The 21,662-nt window shown below is 38.0% G+C and overlaps 1 protein-coding gene across 2 annotated transcripts in view; it reads left to right on the top strand.

The window, feature by feature from the left end:
- The window catches only part of SLC51B (solute carrier family 51 subunit beta), a 186,040-nt gene that overhangs the window by 154,394 nt on the left and 9,984 nt on the right, over positions 1–21,662 (top strand). For both annotated transcript variants that reach the window (XM_044078667.1, XM_044078666.1), the window contains 2 exons: positions 10,418–10,576; positions 18,467–18,557. In XM_044078667.1, coding sequence (XP_043934602.1) covers positions 10,418–10,576; positions 18,467–18,557 — 250 coding nt within the window. The remainder of the gene's footprint in view (positions 1–10,417; positions 10,577–18,466; positions 18,558–21,662) is intronic.

Below are 21,662 nucleotides of genomic sequence, written 5' to 3'. Positions count from 1 at the left end.
ACCAATCAATCTGTTAGGTCTATAGCTTCATGGAGGTTTTTAACATTATCATTTCTATTTAGTAAAACTGAAATGTAACTCTGTGGAATATAATTATATTTAGGATCTACCTCCTTTCTGTTTTTTTTCTTTATATACTAATGTTTGTATCTTGTATGTGTTATATTTTACATGGTATTATATTGTACAACATCTTGTAAGATTTGTTAAGTGTGGAGCTGAAAAAGATCCTGTCATGGCCCAGTCAGACTTTCGTAGTAAACAAATGTTAAGAAATAAATAAACAAATAAATAAGTGACCTGATAGTCTGGCTATTTCTGAAACATTTCTTAATCCAGATCATCTCCTTTCATAAATCCTTAGTATCAATTATCGCATATTCTGATGTGAGAGACCAGGTGATAGAAGTAAATATGTCTAACTTTTAATGGTCAGTAATTATCTATATATCATTGTGCTAACATCAGCCACTCAGGGGAACCAGTTTTACTCAAGTTAATGCCCCACCCAGACACAGCATTAATAAAATGATTCACTTTTTGATGTTTTGTTTATCATAAAACCAGAGAAGGACATTGATATTGTGATTCTACACAGCTCTCTCAGTAACGGTTGACTAGGCACTTCTTCCTGGGCATTTAAAGGATCCAACATCAAGCTGGTATGAATATGTTAGAGATCTCTGGCTCCTTTGAGTGAACTGTAGCTCTATCTTGAATGCTGTACACTAAATGATCCTGTATTAATGTTTGTTCCGATTATGATCCTACTTTGCAACTTTTATAAACCTCTTTCTCTCTAGGTATCTCTCTCTGCAGGAATATATTCACTATTACTGCTAAGTCAGTCAGATAGTTCAGGTACCTCTATGAATTGCTAGATATTTTAAAGCAAAACATAGAAAGAGGGATGTAGACAATATGGAAAATTACAGATGATAACATGGTTCTTCTCTGCTATTTCAGCCTGTGCACTTGCAGGACAGAAGTTAAACAATCCAAGGCAAATTTTTACTGCAGTCAGCAGTAACACATTCTTGGCTCCTCTAAAATCTAGAGATCTAAGGTTATGTATCTCAATGGCTCTGTTATGGCACATCCTTATTGTATGTTTTAATGCTGACTAAAAGCATGACTTCCCAGCAAAGCAAAGCAAACACAGTCCTTGACCATACCTCTCAACCTTTTAGCACAAGAAATCTGGACAAAGCTAAAAATAATGGGGGGGGGGCAAGGGCCCAAAAATAAAAAAAAAATTAAATATTGCTCTTATAAACTTAGAAAGTTGATAGAAGAACAGGTTTTGTATTAGTATGCATTTTTCTGAAGGATATGAAGTCTGACACTCAAATATCTGTTACTATTTCGTGACTTCAGTCTTCATTGATTTGCCAGAAAACCACAAATTTTATAAGGAACAGACCAAAGATATGAAGCAAAAATCTGGACATTCTGCGAAAATCTGGATAGTTGAGAGGTATGTCCTTGACTTTTAAAAACTCTGCGATTAACTGCTTAAATATTTACTTCCCTTTAATCTTTTTTTTTTTTGATCTCTCCATTATACCTGGTAAAAAAATATTTCAAGATCTTAATCTCCCTAATATGGGTAGCTACATTCTGGAAGAATTACAAAATTTTATCTAAAGAACAGCTAATGAGTTTAGTTCTCTTACTGTCACAAGTATCATCCATATGTATTAACTATGGGCACTATGCTTAATTGGTGGAGATTTGAAAGTAATACTGGTGAGTTGAAAATAATATTCTCTCTCCTAAAACTCTCTCTCTCTCTCTCCCACTTTAGCAAATGATTAAAGACCCACATCCAACCTATTCTGTGTGCAAAATCATTTAAATGCCTCTAGTCCATCAAATTATAATACATATCAGTGAATGTATCCTCATTATTGGTTTCATAGGGTCTAGAACTGATATACTTCTCTCTAACACTGATATAAAACTGTTCATATGGACTGTTTCTGTTTATGTAGAACGTAATGTCTGGTGTGGTTCTCTGCTAGTTCCTCCTTTCTAAGCCGTAAACACTTGGCTTTCTGAATGTCCCATTTCCTGAATGAGAAACTGCATTATCTCAAAGTTTGCCACACTTACCCTCGAGTCTTTCATTTCATACAATGAATATTTAATCTCTGAAGTACCACAAAATTTCATTTTTGGCTTATTTGCTTTGCAGTTTATTTTTCAGTTTGTCAGTGATCTGACCATTGTTCACCGTAATTTACAAATTACCTTTTGTGGAGCTGAACTGGTGTCACTAAAGTCTAACTGGCTGACTTTAAAATAATCTGATTTTTTTTCCTGGTCTAACCGTTCAAGTTAACAATGCCAAAACACATGCCATCATTTCTTACATGTTTTATAAATTAAACCAAAGAATGTTCTGCTGCCCTGCTGGACCCCAGTAACACTGTTTCCACTCAGGCATGTCTTTTTAAGTACCCATATGGCTGGTTTGATCTTACAGTTTACTTCCAATTACTATACTAAATATATAACCAGCAAAGGATCTTTCACAAATTTAAGACAGATTGTGAAAGTTTGTTTAAAGAGGCTGGGATATGTGGGGGAAAGTGCTTGTAATTCAGCACAGGAATCTAAGAAAGAAATCATGGTTAGGCCCTTCACTGAGTCATTCAGAAAAAAAAAGATTCATGAACAGAACACTATAAAGCAGTTATGGTGTTGGATTACAAACTTGTCCTCAGATGTACAAATACATTTAAAACATATACATTGAGATTGCGGATTATTTTCAGTTTTGTGTTGTGGAGAGCCACTGTTAGAAACCAGAAGTGAATTTTATGAGAAGGCCTTATTTACAAAGAGCTAGGTACTTATCCATTCAGCATCTTGGTGGTAAACAAAAAAATATCAGTTATGAATAGTTTGACTTTTAGAGTGAAATTTATGCCAAATGTATTGCTTTTAGGGGAAGACAGAAACTTTTCTAAATATTTTAAAGATGTATTTAAGTGAGTGGATGTGTTCTTTGTGATTAACTAATGAAGCCATTGGCAAAACTGCTCTTATTTCTGTGGCCTTTGAAGGAGATGTAATAATGGAGATTTGCATCAGCTGTTTCCTAATGCTGGTGTTTTATTGTGATCTCTATCTGGTCCACTTTGCTAGGAGATTATGTTTGCAAGGTTTATGCATACTTCCTGGCTGGAAGTCAAAGGCAGTCATGTGGTGATGATTTGTCTGGACTTTATTAAAACACTTAAATTGATTTCCCACAACAAGCTTCTTCTGATCTTGACTGGGGATAGGCTGGGCAACAACCTGTAAAGGTGGGTGGAGGGAGGGATGGGAAGGGAAGTAAAAAGAGAGGATTCTCATGAGAAAATGCAAAGACAATTGTTTCTCACAGGAATCAATCCAAGTGATGGTCCTCTTTAATGAGTTAAAGTGTGACCTTATGTAGGGAATGGAAACTTAAACAATCATTTTGCTGAAAACACCAAGCTTGGTGTTAGTATATGATACATGTAAAGTCTTGGCAAAAGACCTGAAGAAGCTGGAGGCATTTTCAGAGAGCTGCCTGCCCCACTTTAACTCTCCAAATACACTGTGATGCACATGGAGAAAGACAACCTCTGCAAACCAGGTACACAATACATGCTCAGAGGTGCAAAAGAAGCACCTGGAGTTATTGATATAGAAAGTATGATCAGTCAGGCTCACAACAGAAGGGTGGCAGGAAAAGCAAACCAAATGTTAGGGAATGTCTCCAGAGATATTACTTTTAAGAGTCAGCAATATTAACACTGCAGCAGCCCACAGCTGAAGTACTCAGCACAGTTATGGAGGCCTCACAGAAAGAGGGAGTTCACACTGCTGGAAATAGTACAAAGAAAGGTAACCAGGACAGTGAAGGGGACAGAGGGAATGTGTAGCCTAAAACTTCAGGAGGACTTAGAAAATTGTGGAATTTCTAAAGTGCGAAAGAAGAAAAATTGGAGATAAAACTGCCTAATATTATAATCAACACTCAATCAGACCAAATAAGCATATAGACTCCTTCAGATTGCAGTTTGTGATATAAGATGATAAAAAAATGTTTGAGCTTAGCATTTTAAAACCATACATTTGCAACATAAATACATCAATTTCGTGAGTGACGTGATAATAAAGATGTAGCATTGCATTTTTACTTTTGCCATAACACTGAAGTATTTATAGGTACACTTAAAAGTGTTAGTTTATTTTGCAGTTGCATAACACAATGCACTTTCACAGGTTCCTGAATTCAACTTAGTAAACAGAGTATAATCAACTTTAACTTTAAATTTAACTTTATCAAGTGTGCCCACTTAGATATGCAAGTGGGTGCAGGTACAGTGGTTGAAACTCTCCATGTAGGGTGCCTTATTCCCACTCTCATCAGAATATCATTATTTTGAAATCTGGTTTTCAATAAGCTTTAGTAAATTTCAAAATCTAAAAACTGGAAACTTAACATAAAACAAAACAGACAAACTAATGTACAATGTTAAGTTGGCTAAATAAACAAATGTAACCAACTAAAACAGCCAAATTGAGCAGTTTCATTTTTTAATTCATACTACAGGAACTTCATCAAAAACAGACTCACATATCTTTCAGTACTTAAATGCACATAATGGTAAGTCACATTATACATTTCTAATTAACTGAACTAACAATAAGACGTAAAAATATAAAAATAAATCTAATAAGTTAAGACAGTAAAATACCTGTTATATCCTTCTACCTTTTAAAAAGCATTTGATATTAATAGCTATGGAAAGGATCATTATGGACCTTATAAATAAAGATATTGGGGACCTACAGACACTGAATCCTACCCAGTTCGGCTTTGTTAAGGGCAGATCCTGCCTCTTAAACCTGGTCGATTTCTTTGAAACAGTCACCAAGGCCATTGACGAGGGGAAGGTGGTCCACACAGCCTACCTGGACCTCGCAAAAGCCTTCGATACAATACCCCACTCGGGCATTATAGATAAGCTCACCAGCTTAAATATAAACCCCTATGTCACTAGATGGGTTGCAAACTGGCTCAAGGACAGAACCCACATGGTTAGAATTGCTGGAGCCATGTCAGACTCCAAACCAGTTACAAGTGGCGTCCCACAAGGCTCAGTCCTGGGACCTCTCTTGTTCGGTATATATTTCTCGGAGGTACAGGCCAACACGGAAGGACTGTGGCTGACCAAGTTCACAGATGACTGCAAACTGGGTGCCATAATAGACTCTCCAGCCGACACAAGCATCCTCCAAAAGGGCCTCATAGAAACAGACAACTGGTGCCAGAGCCATGGCCTCAAGCTAAACGTGAAAAAGTGTATAGTCATCCCCTTTGGCAAAAACAAAGTGCCCACAAATTACCACATAGGTGGTAATCTATTAAGTACAGAAAAAGTAATTAGGGACCTGGGGACTCAAGTTGATAGCAATCTCTCAATTGACAACCACTTGGCCAAAGTGGTTAGAAAAACATTTTATATAGCCCACCTAATCATGAAGGGATTCACATCTAGATCAGGGGAGGTCATCATGCCTCATTACTCATCCCTCATCAGGCCCATAATTGAGTACAATGCCCCTTTTGGGATGTACCTTACCAGACACCTGCAGCAACTGGAAAGACCCCAAAAGTACTTCACCAAGAGGATCAAAGGGCTCAAACAGATGCCATATGCTGCCCGGTTAAAGAAACTCCAGCTCTACTCAGTGGCATACCGCCTGCTCAGAGGCGATCTGTGCCAGACGTATAAAACCATGTCCAACCCGGAATTAATGGACATGCTGCACCTCAGAAAATCCAAATCCCATCGAGCTACGCGCTCGAGAGACTTGAACCTCAGCACTGAAATAAATAGGACATGCTGGAGGGACAGATTCTTAACCCAGAGGCTCCCTTCACTCTGGAATAAAATCCCAGTCCAGGTTAGGCAGAGTCCCTCATTGACTCTCTTCAAGAAGAATCTTGATGAGTGGATGGGAGATCATAGGTTTACCCTGGGTATCACTTCTGTGTCACTGTTAGACAGAGGCACAGTATACTAACCTCGAAAAAGGGCATAGCAAAATTAATTTAAAATGGGTGGCGAAAGCCAAACACACTCTGGCTAGGCTTATAAATGCCCTAGGGCAGATAGCCTAGTATGAACCTATGAACCTATTATTCAAGCCCGGTGACTTACCAGAAGATAAATGTATCTGCCACAATGTTTCTTTAACTTTAAGTTTTGTACTGAAATTAAAAAATTAAAGGAGACAAAGCTACTATCTAAAACATGAAAAGAAAATTTCTGGAAATTACAACATACAAGTGCATGTTTGGCCAAAGCATTTTTTAAATCCTTATTCCTGATAGTTGTAACATGCTCATATATAAGTTTGTTAAATTTTTTAACAGTTTTACCTACATAGAAACTTGAACAAGATTTGCAAAATGCTAAGTAGACAACCCTTTGGGTATAACAAGTTTATCTACTTTTTGCCCAAACTGAAACACTGTTTGGTAAATTTTAGTATCTTCAAGTATTTTCAGAACACCTAGCCAACATACTCTAAACTGCTAGTAGAAGCAGATCATTTACAAAATCAGGTGTACCTCTGTCCAGTGGCTGATCTTCTTCTCCTTATGTCCTCATCCTCTAGCACTTGAGTTGGTCACCCTCTTTTGCCGCCTTTTGATAATTCCATATGCTTATTTTTAACTGCCTCTTCAAAATGCATTCTATCTATACATTTTTTTGTGACCAAAGACCTTCTGAAGTACCATTGGAATTAATACCCTAGCAGTTTAAGCAGTAATGTCCAGACCCATTTATAATCATTGGTAACTGCTGCCCTATTCTGTCTGCAGTCTTTTTTAACAATTGAATTGAAACATTTTAGTGATCATATCAAATGTTACCAACTTCCCCTTTGCATGCACAAATTAAGTGCCACACACCTGCCTCAGACTCCATGCTGTTCCATTTTACATTTCTTTTACCTTTGTAGTGTGATACTTGAGTATGATTTGTGCTATGTCCCTGCCAAAGAACTGCAATCCAGCATTTGCTATGCTACTTAAAAGTCCAGATAATGACTTTTAAGTATATTAATATTATTAATACTGAAAAACAATAATTGCAATTGAATTTGCAGATTTAAATTAAATAAATATCTTATTGGTTTAATGTTTTAAAAGCAGTCCTGTTCTGGGAGAAGGGAGAGGTTATTTTAAATGTTTGTAAACAGACTGCTGTGTCTATTTCATTCATAACAAAGTAATGTATATTATTTTTAAAAGTTGTCTGCAGCCTGTGACTTTACCGGAAAACGTTTATGCAAAAAAATGGTGTAAGTTGTCATTAAAGCAAATTGTCATTTAAAGAATATATTGCTGTGGTATGTACTTCAAAGATGTGGTTCTTTGGAAAAATAACATAGGAAATGCCTACACACACTTCATGGAAGTAATATACAAGAGCTGCAGAATCAGTATATTACTGTGTTCAAAGCTCGCAATGGAGCAACTCAGGATTAATGATATATCATAAATGTGGTTCATTGACAGCTATACTGTGTATCATAATTGTCATGTGCATTTACATTACATTCTAGTTCACTGTAACTTCATCAATGGGACCAAAAGCACTGCATTTATATGGGGATGCATCTAATTTAGATACTCAGGCCTAAACATGTTCCACCTTGCTGAGTCTTTGATGATGGTATGTGCACTCACTCACAGACATGCTTCTCTCTCTGTCTCTGTTGCTCACACTTCACTTCATATCTTCACTAAAGGTACTGCTGTGCAATGTAATGTAGCTACTCTGGTCTATACCCGTTCCACCTTCCTGAGTCTGTGGTGATGGCATGCACACTCGCTCACAGACATGCTTGTCTCTCTCCATTTCTCACACCTCACTTCATATCTTCACTAAAGGTACTGCTGCAGCACAACAGCTTCATCACTGAAGAGACACGCAGTGTGAGCTGTATGTGCAGCCAGCAGTACAGCCTAGTACATGTGCTTACAATGATTAGGGCTAGTATGCAGAAAAAGGTTATGAGGCAAATCTAGGGCAGAGATTTTAGAAACTTCATGGCTCACCTCTGTGTAGTAGTCTAGTTCATATGATAAAAGCAGTATAGCTGTTCCCTTAAATCTGTGTTATGCAGCCTATGCATACACTGATGCACACTGAGTTCCTACTGACAAATGTCCATTTCCGTTTGTGAATTTTGTGACTGACAGTATTGTAACACAGTCACCTTCTATACTGGGGCTGCTTTGCAGATTTGGAGGATGTTATTGATGAATCTGGCTGTGCATTGCTTTAAAGTTAGAACTCCTAACATGCCACCTTTACATCAATAAAGATCAATGGCATTTACAAACATATAATGGTCTGTTAGTTTTATGTTATTTAATATGCATGTACCAGGGAATGCATACTCCACATGAAGTACTAGTTTACATAGGCAAATGAATAGATTAAACAACATTATACACAATGATTTAGCATGATATTCAGAGCAGTATATACAAACCTTCCTAGAAACACAGAGGTATAATGGTCAGAATAAAACTGATAATTAATGTACAACCTGAAATAATAGGAATATTAACCTTAATGAGCTATAGAGGATGATCTAACCCAGTGAGATGGGAAGAGGCTGGTGTGAAGCATCAACCCACACTACTGGCAGCTTAGATTCACTTAGGATTCTGGACCATGGTGGTAGTCAGCTGGGAGAGGGCGAATTGGGTGGCTATTCCCAGGTCTCCTTTCTCATGGAGAAGTGATGGTATTTCTGTATTCATTCCCATATGGAGATAAGGTGACCAACAGTCCTAGACCACTAACTTAACAGGTGTGAGATAGCTATGCTTGCTGGGAACATGCAGGTGGCAATATGTACACAATGTCATGGTTTGCATCTGTGTGTGGAGAAGACTTACAGCAAACATTTTCCTAAAAGCCCTGCTGTCCATAGTATTTTGGCCCTTGGCAGCTAAGTACTTGGTGCTATAAAAGAGCATATGTTGAATGCACATAAGGCATAATAATGGGCAACAAGTATAAAATGGAAAACCTTGAGATGAATGGAAGCAGAAGTGCACACTCACACATACTCACACATGTGCACACATGCACACAAACATATCAGGTATCTAGAAGAGCAGAATTACTTCAGTGGCATTTTGAGTCAGTGATTTTGATTTTTTGCCTCATTGTCCCACATACTGGTTTTCAATTCCAGACTTCATTTTAGTTCTTTCTGGAATCTACATTTTAGTCCTGTGTTGAGAAGGAGATTTTTCTGGTAGACCAGTTTCCTCCAACTTCCTAAAACATATGCTGGTTTATTTGTTACTTCATACTGTCTATATATTTTACATTTATCTCTGCCCTTGGGTCTGCAAAAAATCATTTCACTTAACTGGTTAGCAAACAAACTAAAGAAATTAGGGATGGCAAAAAGAGACTGGGGAAACGAAGACTGAGGAGGAAGAGGACATATATTCCAGAGGAAGGACAGCAAAGATCCAGGAAAAGAGTACAATGAGGCATTGTAATATTGTAACATTGTAACATTCTTTTCCCCAGTAGCCACCGCAGTGTTCTGTCTTCCAGGACTCTACACCGAGTTATTTATCATTCTCCATCAGTCACTCAGGCTATTTCTTCATGGATTAGGAAGTAGATTTTGCAGTGAAATTGAGACCTATGGAGGAATAAGCATCCTGACATTGCACAGTTTAACACAATGATTGTTTTTTGTTTATGCCAGAACATGGAGACAACATATATAATACTGACACCTAATATCCACCCCAAAACTATCTTATAGCTGTGATATGTATAGTGATCTACAGTCTTTGCTAGAGAGACCTCTGCCACTGATCTAACCATGTCCCTAGATAAGGGGGGGGGGATTGCACTGAGCTATATATCTATTCCCACTATGGCCTCTCCTGTAACAGTGAAATTCATTTCTGAACCCAGGTCTCTGGCATCTTAAAACAGAAAGCTTAGCAGTGGTGATGTGAATTACGTGATGGACTAAAATGTATTATTCTCTGTGACTTTTTCCCATGCATGAAGAAAAGCAGTTGAGTCTCAGTCTAAGTGAAACCAAAAGGGTATGTGAGTGACATGTAGAAGTATATTTCCAATATTTTGAAATTTCTATTACACGTGTAGTAGATGCTTAGAATTGCATCCATGCAGAAGCCAGCCTTTACATACAGTTAGCATATTAGGAAGGAATATCACACTGGCCTGAAATTTTTTTCTAAGCATCAGACTTTTGTTTTAGAGCAGCCAGCACATATTTGCATGCATATAATTAGTCGCTATCATCCCAGGCCTGATTTTCAGATGCTTTTTTTTGCTTTTTTTAGCAATGCCAGAGGGAGCAACAAGTAAACCAGGTGCTACTAGTTCCTCATTTGCTGCAAGTCCAGAAGGAAACCTACGCATGAGCACCTCTACTAACAAGACCCAAGGGATGTCTTCAGCACAGCTAACCCAGCTGCTGTGGTTTTTCAGGGCAGAAGATCGTAAGTTCCTCGTACAACTGATTTCTAACAAAACAAGCTTTGCAAGACATTTATGTCACAACATATCGGAGCTATTTAGTGTAAGAAGTACCAGAAGACATTTAACAGGCTTTTTCATATTAGGTTCCTTTTTGCTGTGTTACCGATAACACTACTAGCATATCCATTTATAAAAAGAAATGATTCCACATTAATATCTCTGGAATGAGGAATGAGAAGTTTGTGTGAACATACTCTACTTTGTAAGATAGTATGATATTCTTTTACAATATACAGTATTCCTGAAAATCAAAAAAAATACCAAGCTGATATCATACGACTGTGGTGATTTGTGTCTTTGTAGCCGGATATAATGCCTTTCTTTTCTTAATTAAACTATGATGTCAGGTAGAAGGAGGAATACACTGTGTCAATGAAGGTGAATTTGACCTACTGTTATAAAGCAGCTTATCGATCAAATGAAATTTCCACTGAACTGCTTGTTGTCGAACACTAACCATTGAAAGTCTGGTTTATTGGACAGTTACATCATCGTAAATAAAATCAACGAATATGTATGGTTGACCAACATTCACAAAATGGAAGGTAGTATGCACTTGCTGGTATGCTAGGGATAAGGAAATCTGCCCTTTCCCTATTGTAGTGTGATCTTGGAGTTGGTATATATAATTAGTGGGGGACACAGCCTTCCACATGATGAGGATCTGGTTAATACCCCCACCCCGCTGCTAATTATATATAGTAATTCCGAGATCACACTATAGTGGGGAAAGGGCAGATTTCCTAAATCGGACTACAGCATGGAAAGGTCAGATTTTGTTATCCATACCATACTGGTAAGTACATACTACCTTCCTTTTTGTGTGTGTTGGCCAACTATGCATATTCGTTGATTTTATTTACAATGATGTGGCTGTTCGATCTAATGGAATTTTGATGGTTACTGTTCGATGACTAGCCATTCATTAGAAATTTCATTCAGTCAGTAAACATAGACTTGAAAGGCACAACCTGACCTACCAAACTGCTTTAAAGTAAGGTCTAAAAAACTGAAGGGTGAAAAAAAAGCATTTTTTGCAGGGTAAAAAGCACCTCTGCACCCTCGATATTGGGGAGAAGCCCCCTCACATTCCCCAAACTTATATATGCAAACTCTATCATGACATCAACTCAAAGAAGAAAGAACTCTCCCTAGAGAAGTGAATCATTGTTGACATACACTTAGAAATCATACCAGCAAAGATTTCCTATGGAAAACAAAGTTTGGTGTTCTGACTTTAGAGATTTTTCCCTGTGGGCAAATAAAACTCAAGGAATTTCACCTTGACCAGTTGTAGGGATACCTATCATTCCTCTAATAAAATATGTCACTTACATCTTATGAGTGAACATCAGGTTCTAGCATTTACTTTCCTCAAACCCCTCACTGTAATCAGCATTGTGCAGTGTAATCTCTTCATATACTAACTTCAAACTCTCTAGAAGACTCATTAATGATAGAAGGCATGGCACACACCCTGAAATCTTAACATTGTTGCTGGGGATGAAAACAAATCAGCTTGGTGCAGCCTTTATCTTTCTTGTTCCACCACCTCATGCCACACACACACTAGCATCAGAACCCCAGTGACCAAGCAAGTACCCATGCATATTACTGATCATCATTAATAGCACACATTGTGGGCAGGTTTCCTAAGGCCATGATAATGGAAGATGGCTTTATACCTTGGTCTATCAGTAGCCTATAAATCTCCACCCAATGAAATCAGAGTAAAGCAAGTGAGAATGTCAAAGGCATTCCAGTAGTGCCGCCCTTCCTGCTACAAGCTTCTGGCCTCCAACACTATCAGTAGCCTCAACTCTCACTGAGAGAAACAAAGAGCTTGCCTCTATGGTCAGTTAGTTCCCTTCCCTAGCTGTTGTCCAACACATATTTATTTATTTATTTATTTTGAATTTGTTAAATGGAAGTAGAGGCTTGATTTTGCTGGACCTATTTCAGTCTTAGCCCAGAGAAAACACAACAGATACATGTCATTATGTACAAAGTGAAAGACAAAATGCAATATATACGTGTATTATATACAAGGAGAATATCAGAATTGCCTTATATGGAGTATAAAGACAATAGATGCATGACATTACATACAGACTGACTGACAAAACACAGTCTATACATTCATTATATGTAGCAGGTGGATATCTGAGATTGAAGGTTGAAAGCATCACAATGAAAAGCTGAGACAGAACTAGCTCCGTAGAAGGAAATGGGGTAGGATTACCAGAGAGAGACAGAGAGTAGTTGCATTTTCAGAGAGCCTTATGCTTTTAGCTCTGATCAGAAAATGATGTGAGAGGAATGGTTTTTAAGGAAAAGAAGGAAGAAATTCCCATACTTCACAACCAAACTAACATAGCTGTCAACATAACTGACTAACTGAGCATAGTTAGCTAAGTCAACATAGGCTAAGTAAATCCAGGCACATAACAGTGCAAATGAAAATTCTCTGCATTATTATGTCAGCCTAGGTTGCTGGCTCTGAGAGAATTATGCTTCTGGCTGGCCTACTAAACCTATCTGGTATTCTGTTCTGCTTTTCCTTGTTAAGCTTGTTCTAACTACTGACTGATTCTCTACCTGTTTGTATAATTGATAAAAGCATGCAGGAAGAGTTTTACATCAATGATTTTCCCATTTGCTTTCCTTTTATTTGGTGGAAGGGTATGCGGTGATATACCTGCACCATCTACCTACAAAATGTCTGAGCATCTATGCACACAGTAGTCTGTAGTCTCTGCAACAATGCACCATGGACTACTGCCCACCCCCACCCCCAAAACAGAAGGAAGAGAACTCATAATATGCAGAATACTTCCCTCACTGAATGGGATCTTGTTCCCTCACTGAATGGGATCCTATTAACATAGGCCTATTTCAAAACATGATTCAAAGCATTGTAGGAAGAAATGCAATCACAGTTCTACTTCTCTCTTGAAATTTAAAATCGTAACATACCCTACCAAACTGTGAAATGAAATATAACATAATGACCATGCACTCAGTCATTCAAATGTCGAATGTTACTAATCCTTTGCCAAGGTGTCATTCTTTGATTGCTACCTAGTTATCTAAATGGACCTCAGTGATGAGAGAAGCACCTTCTTCTATTTGTAGGATGTCTGTTTTTTCTTTGTTTGATCAGCTTTTGCTATCAACTTTGCACAAGAATCCCCCTGAGGCCACAAAATTCTGTAGTAGAGCCACAACTGTTTGTGTAGGTTGAGGATAAAGACATTCACTTCTAAATCAAAGGCAGAAAACTAAATGAAATTGAATCTGGACAAATCTGAGAAATCTAAGAAAGCCACCGGTTAAATGCAGTTTTATGCAGTTTTATGCAAGGGATGTGAAAATATATGTGGTTTTATCACTACATCCATTCTGCATGAATAATCAACTGCATAATCGATGCACTCCAGGGTTAAGTAGAACTCCACACTAGTGTTAGGTTTTATTATTTTCTTTATTTAACATTTGCTTACTGGGAGTTTTTGACTGCCAAAAAAGGTCCATTTTCAGCAGAAGCCCGGGGAGAAAAGCTCCAAGTTACATAGTAAAACAGTGATAACATAGCAAGAGTATGTAACACAGTGGTTACATAAGCAGCAATATATTTCAAATTGAAATGATATAGCAGACACAGTACAGAAAAAATAGGCAAGAGGTTACATAATAATTAGCAATCCATATTGAATTAAGATAATTCTACAGAGAAATACAAATAATGTAAGAATGTAAGTCAAGCGTATTCAACATTACAATAGTCAGTCCTTGAATGCAACACATTCAGAAAACAGGGATATTAATGTAATTCAACCTGGGATGGTGTGATACCCTAACCAGATGTAAACAATTATAATAAAAAAATGAGCATTGATAAGTTGGAGATAGGATCCCAGGGGGAAAATGCGCAAGGAAAAATAGGCCTTAGGGAGGAGAGATGAAGGATGAACAGGACTGGCAGAACAAAATAAAAACTGAGGGCTCAGCCTGGCGTTGAGCAGGAACATAGATAGTTTGTAGACAAAAGGGCTTTGAGAAGAAGTTTGAATTTGGAAGATTCCGTTCTGCCAAGAATGGGCTGGGGAATAGAGTTCCAAATTTTGGAGATGTGATGTGAAAATAAGGCATCTCCATAGCTATTATTGGCTTTAGTGACCTCTAGAAGAAATGTATCAGATGAGGAATGAGTTCTATTGCTAGTGTAGGGTCTTACTAGGTTTTTAAGGGCTGGACATTTATCTGGTTGGAAAATGATGGAATGACAAATTTTGAGTTGACTGAGGCATAGTAGTTTGGGGAATTCCAACCAGCCTAATTTGTGGAGAGCTGAACAATGATGTGTTCTGTATGGGAGGTTAGTGGTGAACCTGGCTATTTTGTTATTTTTTTTATTTAGATTTGTTTTCTTTAAGTTTGTGAAAATTGGAGAGGCATATAACAGAGTGGATAGTAGATGGGTTTGGGTTTGAGCAATGGCTGTTTTGGTGGTTTGGGTGAGAAGTAGTTTGGTTCTATATAGTGACCCAAGTTTTATGTAGACTTTTTTGATTATTTAGTTTGGTGTGTCTACTGTCTCAATTTTGGTGTTATTAGAAGAGTAAATGGCAAATGGGATGGAGAGTAGAGATATTTTATTGTTGGAAAATAGTAGTAATTTTGTCTTGTTGGGGTTTAGAATTAGCTGACTGGCTGAGAGGTAGTGTTTGACATCAGTAAAATCATTCTGTGTTTTTGCAAGAGTTCTGGAATTGAGGTGGCTGAGCAGAGATGTGTAGAATCATCTGCTTATTATATAATGCTAGCTGATGTGGTCACAGAGTTAAGATCATTTGCAAAGATTGTAAAGAAGAGTGGGCCAAGTATGGAACCTTGTGGTACATCTACTGAGACTGGTAATAGTGTGGATATATCATCTAGCCATTTCATGGCAGAGTTGCAGAGCACTGCAGTTTTGCAGAGCTCTGCTGCACTGAAGGAAAACCCAGCCAGGTCTATGAAAGCCAACTGCTAAAATACAGCTTTGATAAAAAAAAACAAGTGACTGAAGCCAGCATTATAGTACAGATGGATAAAGCATTGAGGGTGACCCAAATGGCCTAGGATTAGTGAATAAACCGGGCATTAGAAGAACAAGTGGATAAAGGTAGAAGTAAGCAGAAAGTCCCATCATATCCATCTGGAGGAGGGAATGGCAGCTCTATCCGTTGCAATTCTTACACCCCTTGTAGGCTGAGTGCCCCAGCAAGTAAAGGGTAAAGACCAAGAGTAAGCAACCACCAAGCTGTACATATTAGACATATGCAGAGTATGCATGCTGAAAGGATTGCATGCTACTATATATGAAATATGTGCAGCATTGTAAAAACCCAGTGGCTGCCTTGATGATGGCCTCACATGACTGTCTCTCATGCATGGGGAGCAAGTGTGCTAGTTTGGTCACATAATTACTGAAAGTCAACAAGCAATGGGAACACAATGGACATAATAATGACTGAAACTGAATTTTATCTGACTTTTATACATATTTTTTCAAATTGATAAACTGACCACATTTGCATGCAGGAAAATATGCTTCAGTGTTATAATCAAATCTAGGATCACTGCACTATGGGGATATGAAGAAATCTACCATATAATGTCTTCCTTAGACAAACTGAAATCAAGAAAAAATGACTGAAAATGCAGTTTCAATCAGCTGGGTTTACTGGCATTATTCAGTCTTAAAAAGAAACTACTGCACAAGAGGATAGCATGTGGTAACAAACGTGAAAGAAGAGATGAAATGAAGGTTCACTTACTGATCTGCTTCAATGAATTTATATAGAAGAGGTACAAAATCATGGAAGAACAATATCTAATAACTGTTGGAATGAAATCCTCTTAGATAAAAACTGTAAAACTTGAATCCCCACTAGTGAACTTGTGTCATCTCTTATTAGATATTTTTGAGCTAAATTCCATCAAAGTTGCATTATACCACAGGGCTGAGGTATCAGCTCCTGTTGGTAGTAGATAAAATATAGCCTATGTAATTCAATAGTTGGGAGACGTCAAATGGAATTGTGCTGAAGTACAAACTGCTGCTACAATCAGAGCCAGATCGTGGTCAAATGGTGCCGTAGGCAGGGTAATGGAGCAGCCATTCCAGTATCCCATTACTTGGCTATTTCTCCCTAGTTACCAGAAACGCTGTTCAGACCTGTCAGTTTCAATACTATTTTCTTTCTTACTTCTACAGTGATCACAGATATTTAGATTTAATTTAATTTTTTTATTTCAAATTTTATAGCATAAAGATTATCCATTTGCTAAACAAAACAATACAGTCTCACAGTGAAAACAGACTTAGCACGAATACTACACTTCTCTGCCCTTGGGCTGTTTTCAAACCATAGGCTCCTTGCACACATTTTTAGGACCATGCATACATGCATGTATTCTTTGAGCCACCTTCCCGATTGTATTAAATTATATTCCTTGTATACTTCAGCATCTCTCGATAATTAAATGAGCAGTCTATTAGTTGGTGTAGAGGATTTAGGTTCTTCTACCCTGTAAGCAAAGCACTAGGGGGATTACACAGACACAGACACACACACACACACACACACACACACACACACACACACACACACACACACACACACACACACACACACACACACACACACACACACACACTCACTTCTCTCTGATGGAGTTGTTTTTCTCCACATTTGAATTCTGCAAGAGCAACAGTGTAAGGAAGGGAAGGGAAACTTTAGTGTGTGTGCTGTATGCAGAAAGGAAGAGAAGTGAAAGTTTTGTGTGTGTGTGTGTGTGTGTGTGTGTGTGTGTGTGTGTGTGTGTGTGTGTGTGTGTGTGTGTGTGTGTGTGTGTGTGTGAGAGAGATGCACCCAGATTGTGGCTGCATGTGTTGTGATACACACAGAGTTTCCTTAAAGAAGAAATGTCCACTTTTTTGTTTATTTATTTATTTTTTTTGCCCCCTTACCAGCCAGCAGCAATCCAGCTACTAGGTTGCCTAATGCTGAAATGGCTCTAGTGACAATGATATGAATGTTGGAGTTATAATTAATTTAAGTGTGAGAAAACTTAGTTTTGGAACCTGCTAGGCTGGTGTGGTAAATGCCAGACTGCCTGACCTTCTAGCTCATTTTAATTGTACGTTCATATTTTTTTTCATTTATTTAATTAGTTTTGGCCACATTGAGTCTACTGAGTATATAGCTGTTTTACAGAGATGACAAGAGAGTTCTATTCATACTTGCTGGGGAAAATTTGACCAGGGCTCTGAGGAAACCCTCTACCTATTATTGCTGAATGACATAGGATCTTAACATCCACCTCACAAATTACCAAACCACAGGTCAACACCTGATTAAATACATGGAACCTTAGTTTTAGATCTTTTTCAAAGGCTGGAATCTGGTCAGTACAGTACCTTTTTCCTGACATCCTACTGTAATGGAGAATGTAATGACAGGGAGTGTACAGAACTCATGGCCTTCTGACCTCTTCACATCAGTGGCCAGACATTGATATGACTATTAGCTGCTTGGCTACAGCATCTTGTGTGCAGCTATGTATTCCAAGGAATCTAGTCTGTGCAGTAGTTCTATCACAGCGGGTCATCTTAACGCTGTAATGATGCAACAGGACTCTGGCCATATCCACATTGTGCTGAATTCTGCTACACTGGACATTTTAACTGATATTACAGAGGCTTTTATTAAACATTTGTATTTACAGCTTTTATATTTTTAATTTGAATGATTAATAATATATATTACATTCATACTACCAATTATTTCTTTCTTTTACAGCAACCAAATGGAATTACTCAATTCTAGGACTTGCTTTGGTGGCACTGTTATGTGGTCTACTTGTTCTTGGATGCAACATAATGGGAAACAAGTAAGGTGAAATTAAATCAATAATTGATGAAAAAATTTTACTGTTTTTCACAGTCTGTGTAACAGCAAGGATTTATCTAGTTATGCAGGTGAGCTGGGTTTCTGCCCGAGCTTAAAAGTCTTAACTATAAGTGAACAGCATCCCAGAGTATCTATTGTGTCCACAGTTATAGTTGGACTTCTAGTAAACTGGTAAAAGGCATTCAAAGGTTGTGGGTTTGAGTCCCACCACAGCTGAGTTTATATGGGTGGGTTTAGCATAACTGTGTGGGCTTTGCATAATGGTATAAGTTATCATCTCATAGACACAAGGCACAGGGTTTGATCCTAACCCTAGGTTTTGGCTAAGCTTAAAATGGTCCTGCAGGGCAAAACTTCACACCCTCCTTCAAAAGCCTTCTTAAAACATACCTCTTCACCAACCATCTATGCAACTGCAATTGACCTTCCTGAAGCCTCATCCACTCACCATTTCTGTCCTGGACAACATAAACAACACGCTCTAACTATACCTATCCATGTGTGAGCAATAACCTATATATGAGTGTATCTATGTGTGTGTGTGTGTGTGTGTGTGTGTGTGTGTGTGTGTGTGTGTGTGTGTGTGTGTGTGTCTGGGATCCGTACTGTCAACCGAACGACTGTTTCACTGAAAGTGAAATGGCCTAGCACACTTTCGCGAAAGTGCTTTTCACCAAAAAAGCACTTTTGTGACAGTGTGCTAAAAAAAAGAGAAAAACGTGGGGAAATGGATGTTGCTGAGATCGTAGCACAGTGGGGATAAAGTAATATTCCCTTTTTCTTACTGTAGTGTGATTTCGGAGTGAGAATATAAAAGTAGGGTGTGTGTGGGGGGTGCAGGGGGGCTTGCCCCCCTGCAAAAACATGAGTTCTGTGTTTTATTTAATGTTTTTTATTTTGTTATTTATAATTTTATTGCACACTTTAGTAAAGGTGCCTTTTTGGTGAAAAGCACTTTTGCTAAAATATGTTCGGCCGTTTTAGTTTCGATTAAAATCGCTTTCATTCAAGAGTCCTAGATGCGTGTGTGTATGTATGTATGTATATATATATATATATATATATATATATATATATATGTTGTTGTTTGTCTTTTCCTGGTTAGGGGTCGCCACAGCGGAACTCTGGTCCTCTAATAGATTGGCAGTTGGTTTTTATGGTGTCGAGTTGCCAGCCCGAAACCCAACCTTCAATGAAGGCATGCCCATTCAATGCATGTCTTTCGAACACCCACCTGACCACGGGGAGGACATGCAGACTCCACACAGAAGGCACTCCCAACCCAAGTTGAGAATCGAACGGAAGAACCTCATGCTGTGAGGCAACAACGCTACCGCTGCATATACTCTTATGCTCTACCAGGTTCTTATCTACTCTCACTGTATATTTTGTATGCTTGTATTTTCAACCAAAAGGGGTAATATCCTCTTATTGTATACTAACTGCTGTAAAGTCTACTATTTGTATGCAGCTACTCTTTAATGTGTCTTTTGTATTTTTTTTCTCTCTGTAAACTTGTGGAGGTTTTCTCCACAGGACTCCGGTGAAAACGGACACTTGTTGTCCAGTCGGACTATCTTGGCAAACAAATGTTAAATAATAATAATAATAATTAGCTTAGTATTCACTTTTGAATCTATTGAGGATAATCACTCATGAAAAGGTAGTAGGAACACAAGTATTATTTGACTTTTGGAATTTAGATCTAATTACCAGGCTGATAGGATAACCTACTTAGACAGTGACTTAAGGAAGGACTTGGTTAACAGAACATATATAGCAAAAATACACAGAAAAGAAACTTATTGTAATGCCTTTCTGCATTTTCCTAGCTGCCACCCCTTTCACCAGAAATCCACAGTGGTGAAGGGGCAGTTGGTTAGGGCAGCTAGAACGATTACAAAAGACGAAGATTTCTATGTAGAATGCAACACATTGAGGAATATGTTCTTGAAGAGGGGCTATCCTGATACTCTAGTAAAAAGGCTTACAGTAGAAGTCCAGTGTAAATGAAGTAATGGCTTCTACAAACCCATTCTTAGCCAATTAAGGGGAGATAACTCACTGGTCAGTATAGATGAAAGGAACAGTCTCAATGTTAACCAGCAGATCTTTATATCATATAGCTTAATAACATCATAACACCATTTTGTTTAGAAGCTACTGAATTCTGGAACATCATACATAAGAACTGGGTACTTGTGATGAATGAAACATCTATCAGGAACAAACTAGACCAGAATCCAAAAGTGATTTTCAGTAGGGGCCCAAACTTGAAAGGGGAAGCACAACTTTATCTAACAGGCAGGGCATGTGGAGGTGTGGTATGTGTAACCACTGCAAATTTATGGAAATCGGCCAAAAATACATCATTAGGCAGAGGAAGTATAACATCAGGCAGAAATTAGACTGTCAATCTAGAATGGTAGTGTATATGATTCAGTGCCAACAATGTCCAGCATACTACATAGGAAAAACGGACAGGAGACTAAGAGAATGGGTCTACGAGCATCTCTATAGTATCTCTAGGAAGAAACAGAAAAATGCTTTAGCAAGGCCTACCATGGAATATGAAATCATCAGTTCAAATTTAGAGCAATAGACCAAGTGGTCCAAAGTGATTGAGGGGGACCAGTCTCTCTTATGCTTGAGAGGCTCCAACTCCTATGGCAACTTAGGACAAATGCCTGCCATTTTCCAGGCCTTAATGAGATGTGCTCAATTTTATGTATACTTAAACTGAAGAGTCTTTTAAGGTGATCAAACAAAATGAATTACAGTTTTAAACCTTCATTTGGGTAACTTTTTTATATATTGGGTTAGAAATTTGTGTGTAAAATCAGTCTTAACAAAGGAATTAACATAATGAATGAGTTAATCTTAAAAAAAAGGGGGAGAGTAGAAAGGTTTTGATTGGTATACAGTTTTAAAGAGTTGTGTATTTTAGATGATTGTTTAGTACTGTGATTTTATCTGAAGAAGTCCCACCACTGAGTGGGACGAAAAGCGCTTCATTAAATAGTCTTTCATTTTACCTCTACGAGTTGGGTGTGTATTTTGGCTCCACAGCAGTTTTTAGAGTGTT

The sequence above is a fragment of the Protopterus annectens genome, chromosome 7.part1, assembly GCF_019279795.1.
Source record: "Protopterus annectens isolate FY-2018-M chromosome 7.part1, PAN1.0, whole genome shotgun sequence".
Classification (NCBI taxonomy): domain Eukaryota; kingdom Metazoa; phylum Chordata; order Ceratodontiformes; family Protopteridae; genus Protopterus; species Protopterus annectens.
The sequence above is the reverse complement of the archived record's forward strand: the minus strand, read 5'-3'. Positions and strand labels throughout refer to the sequence as shown.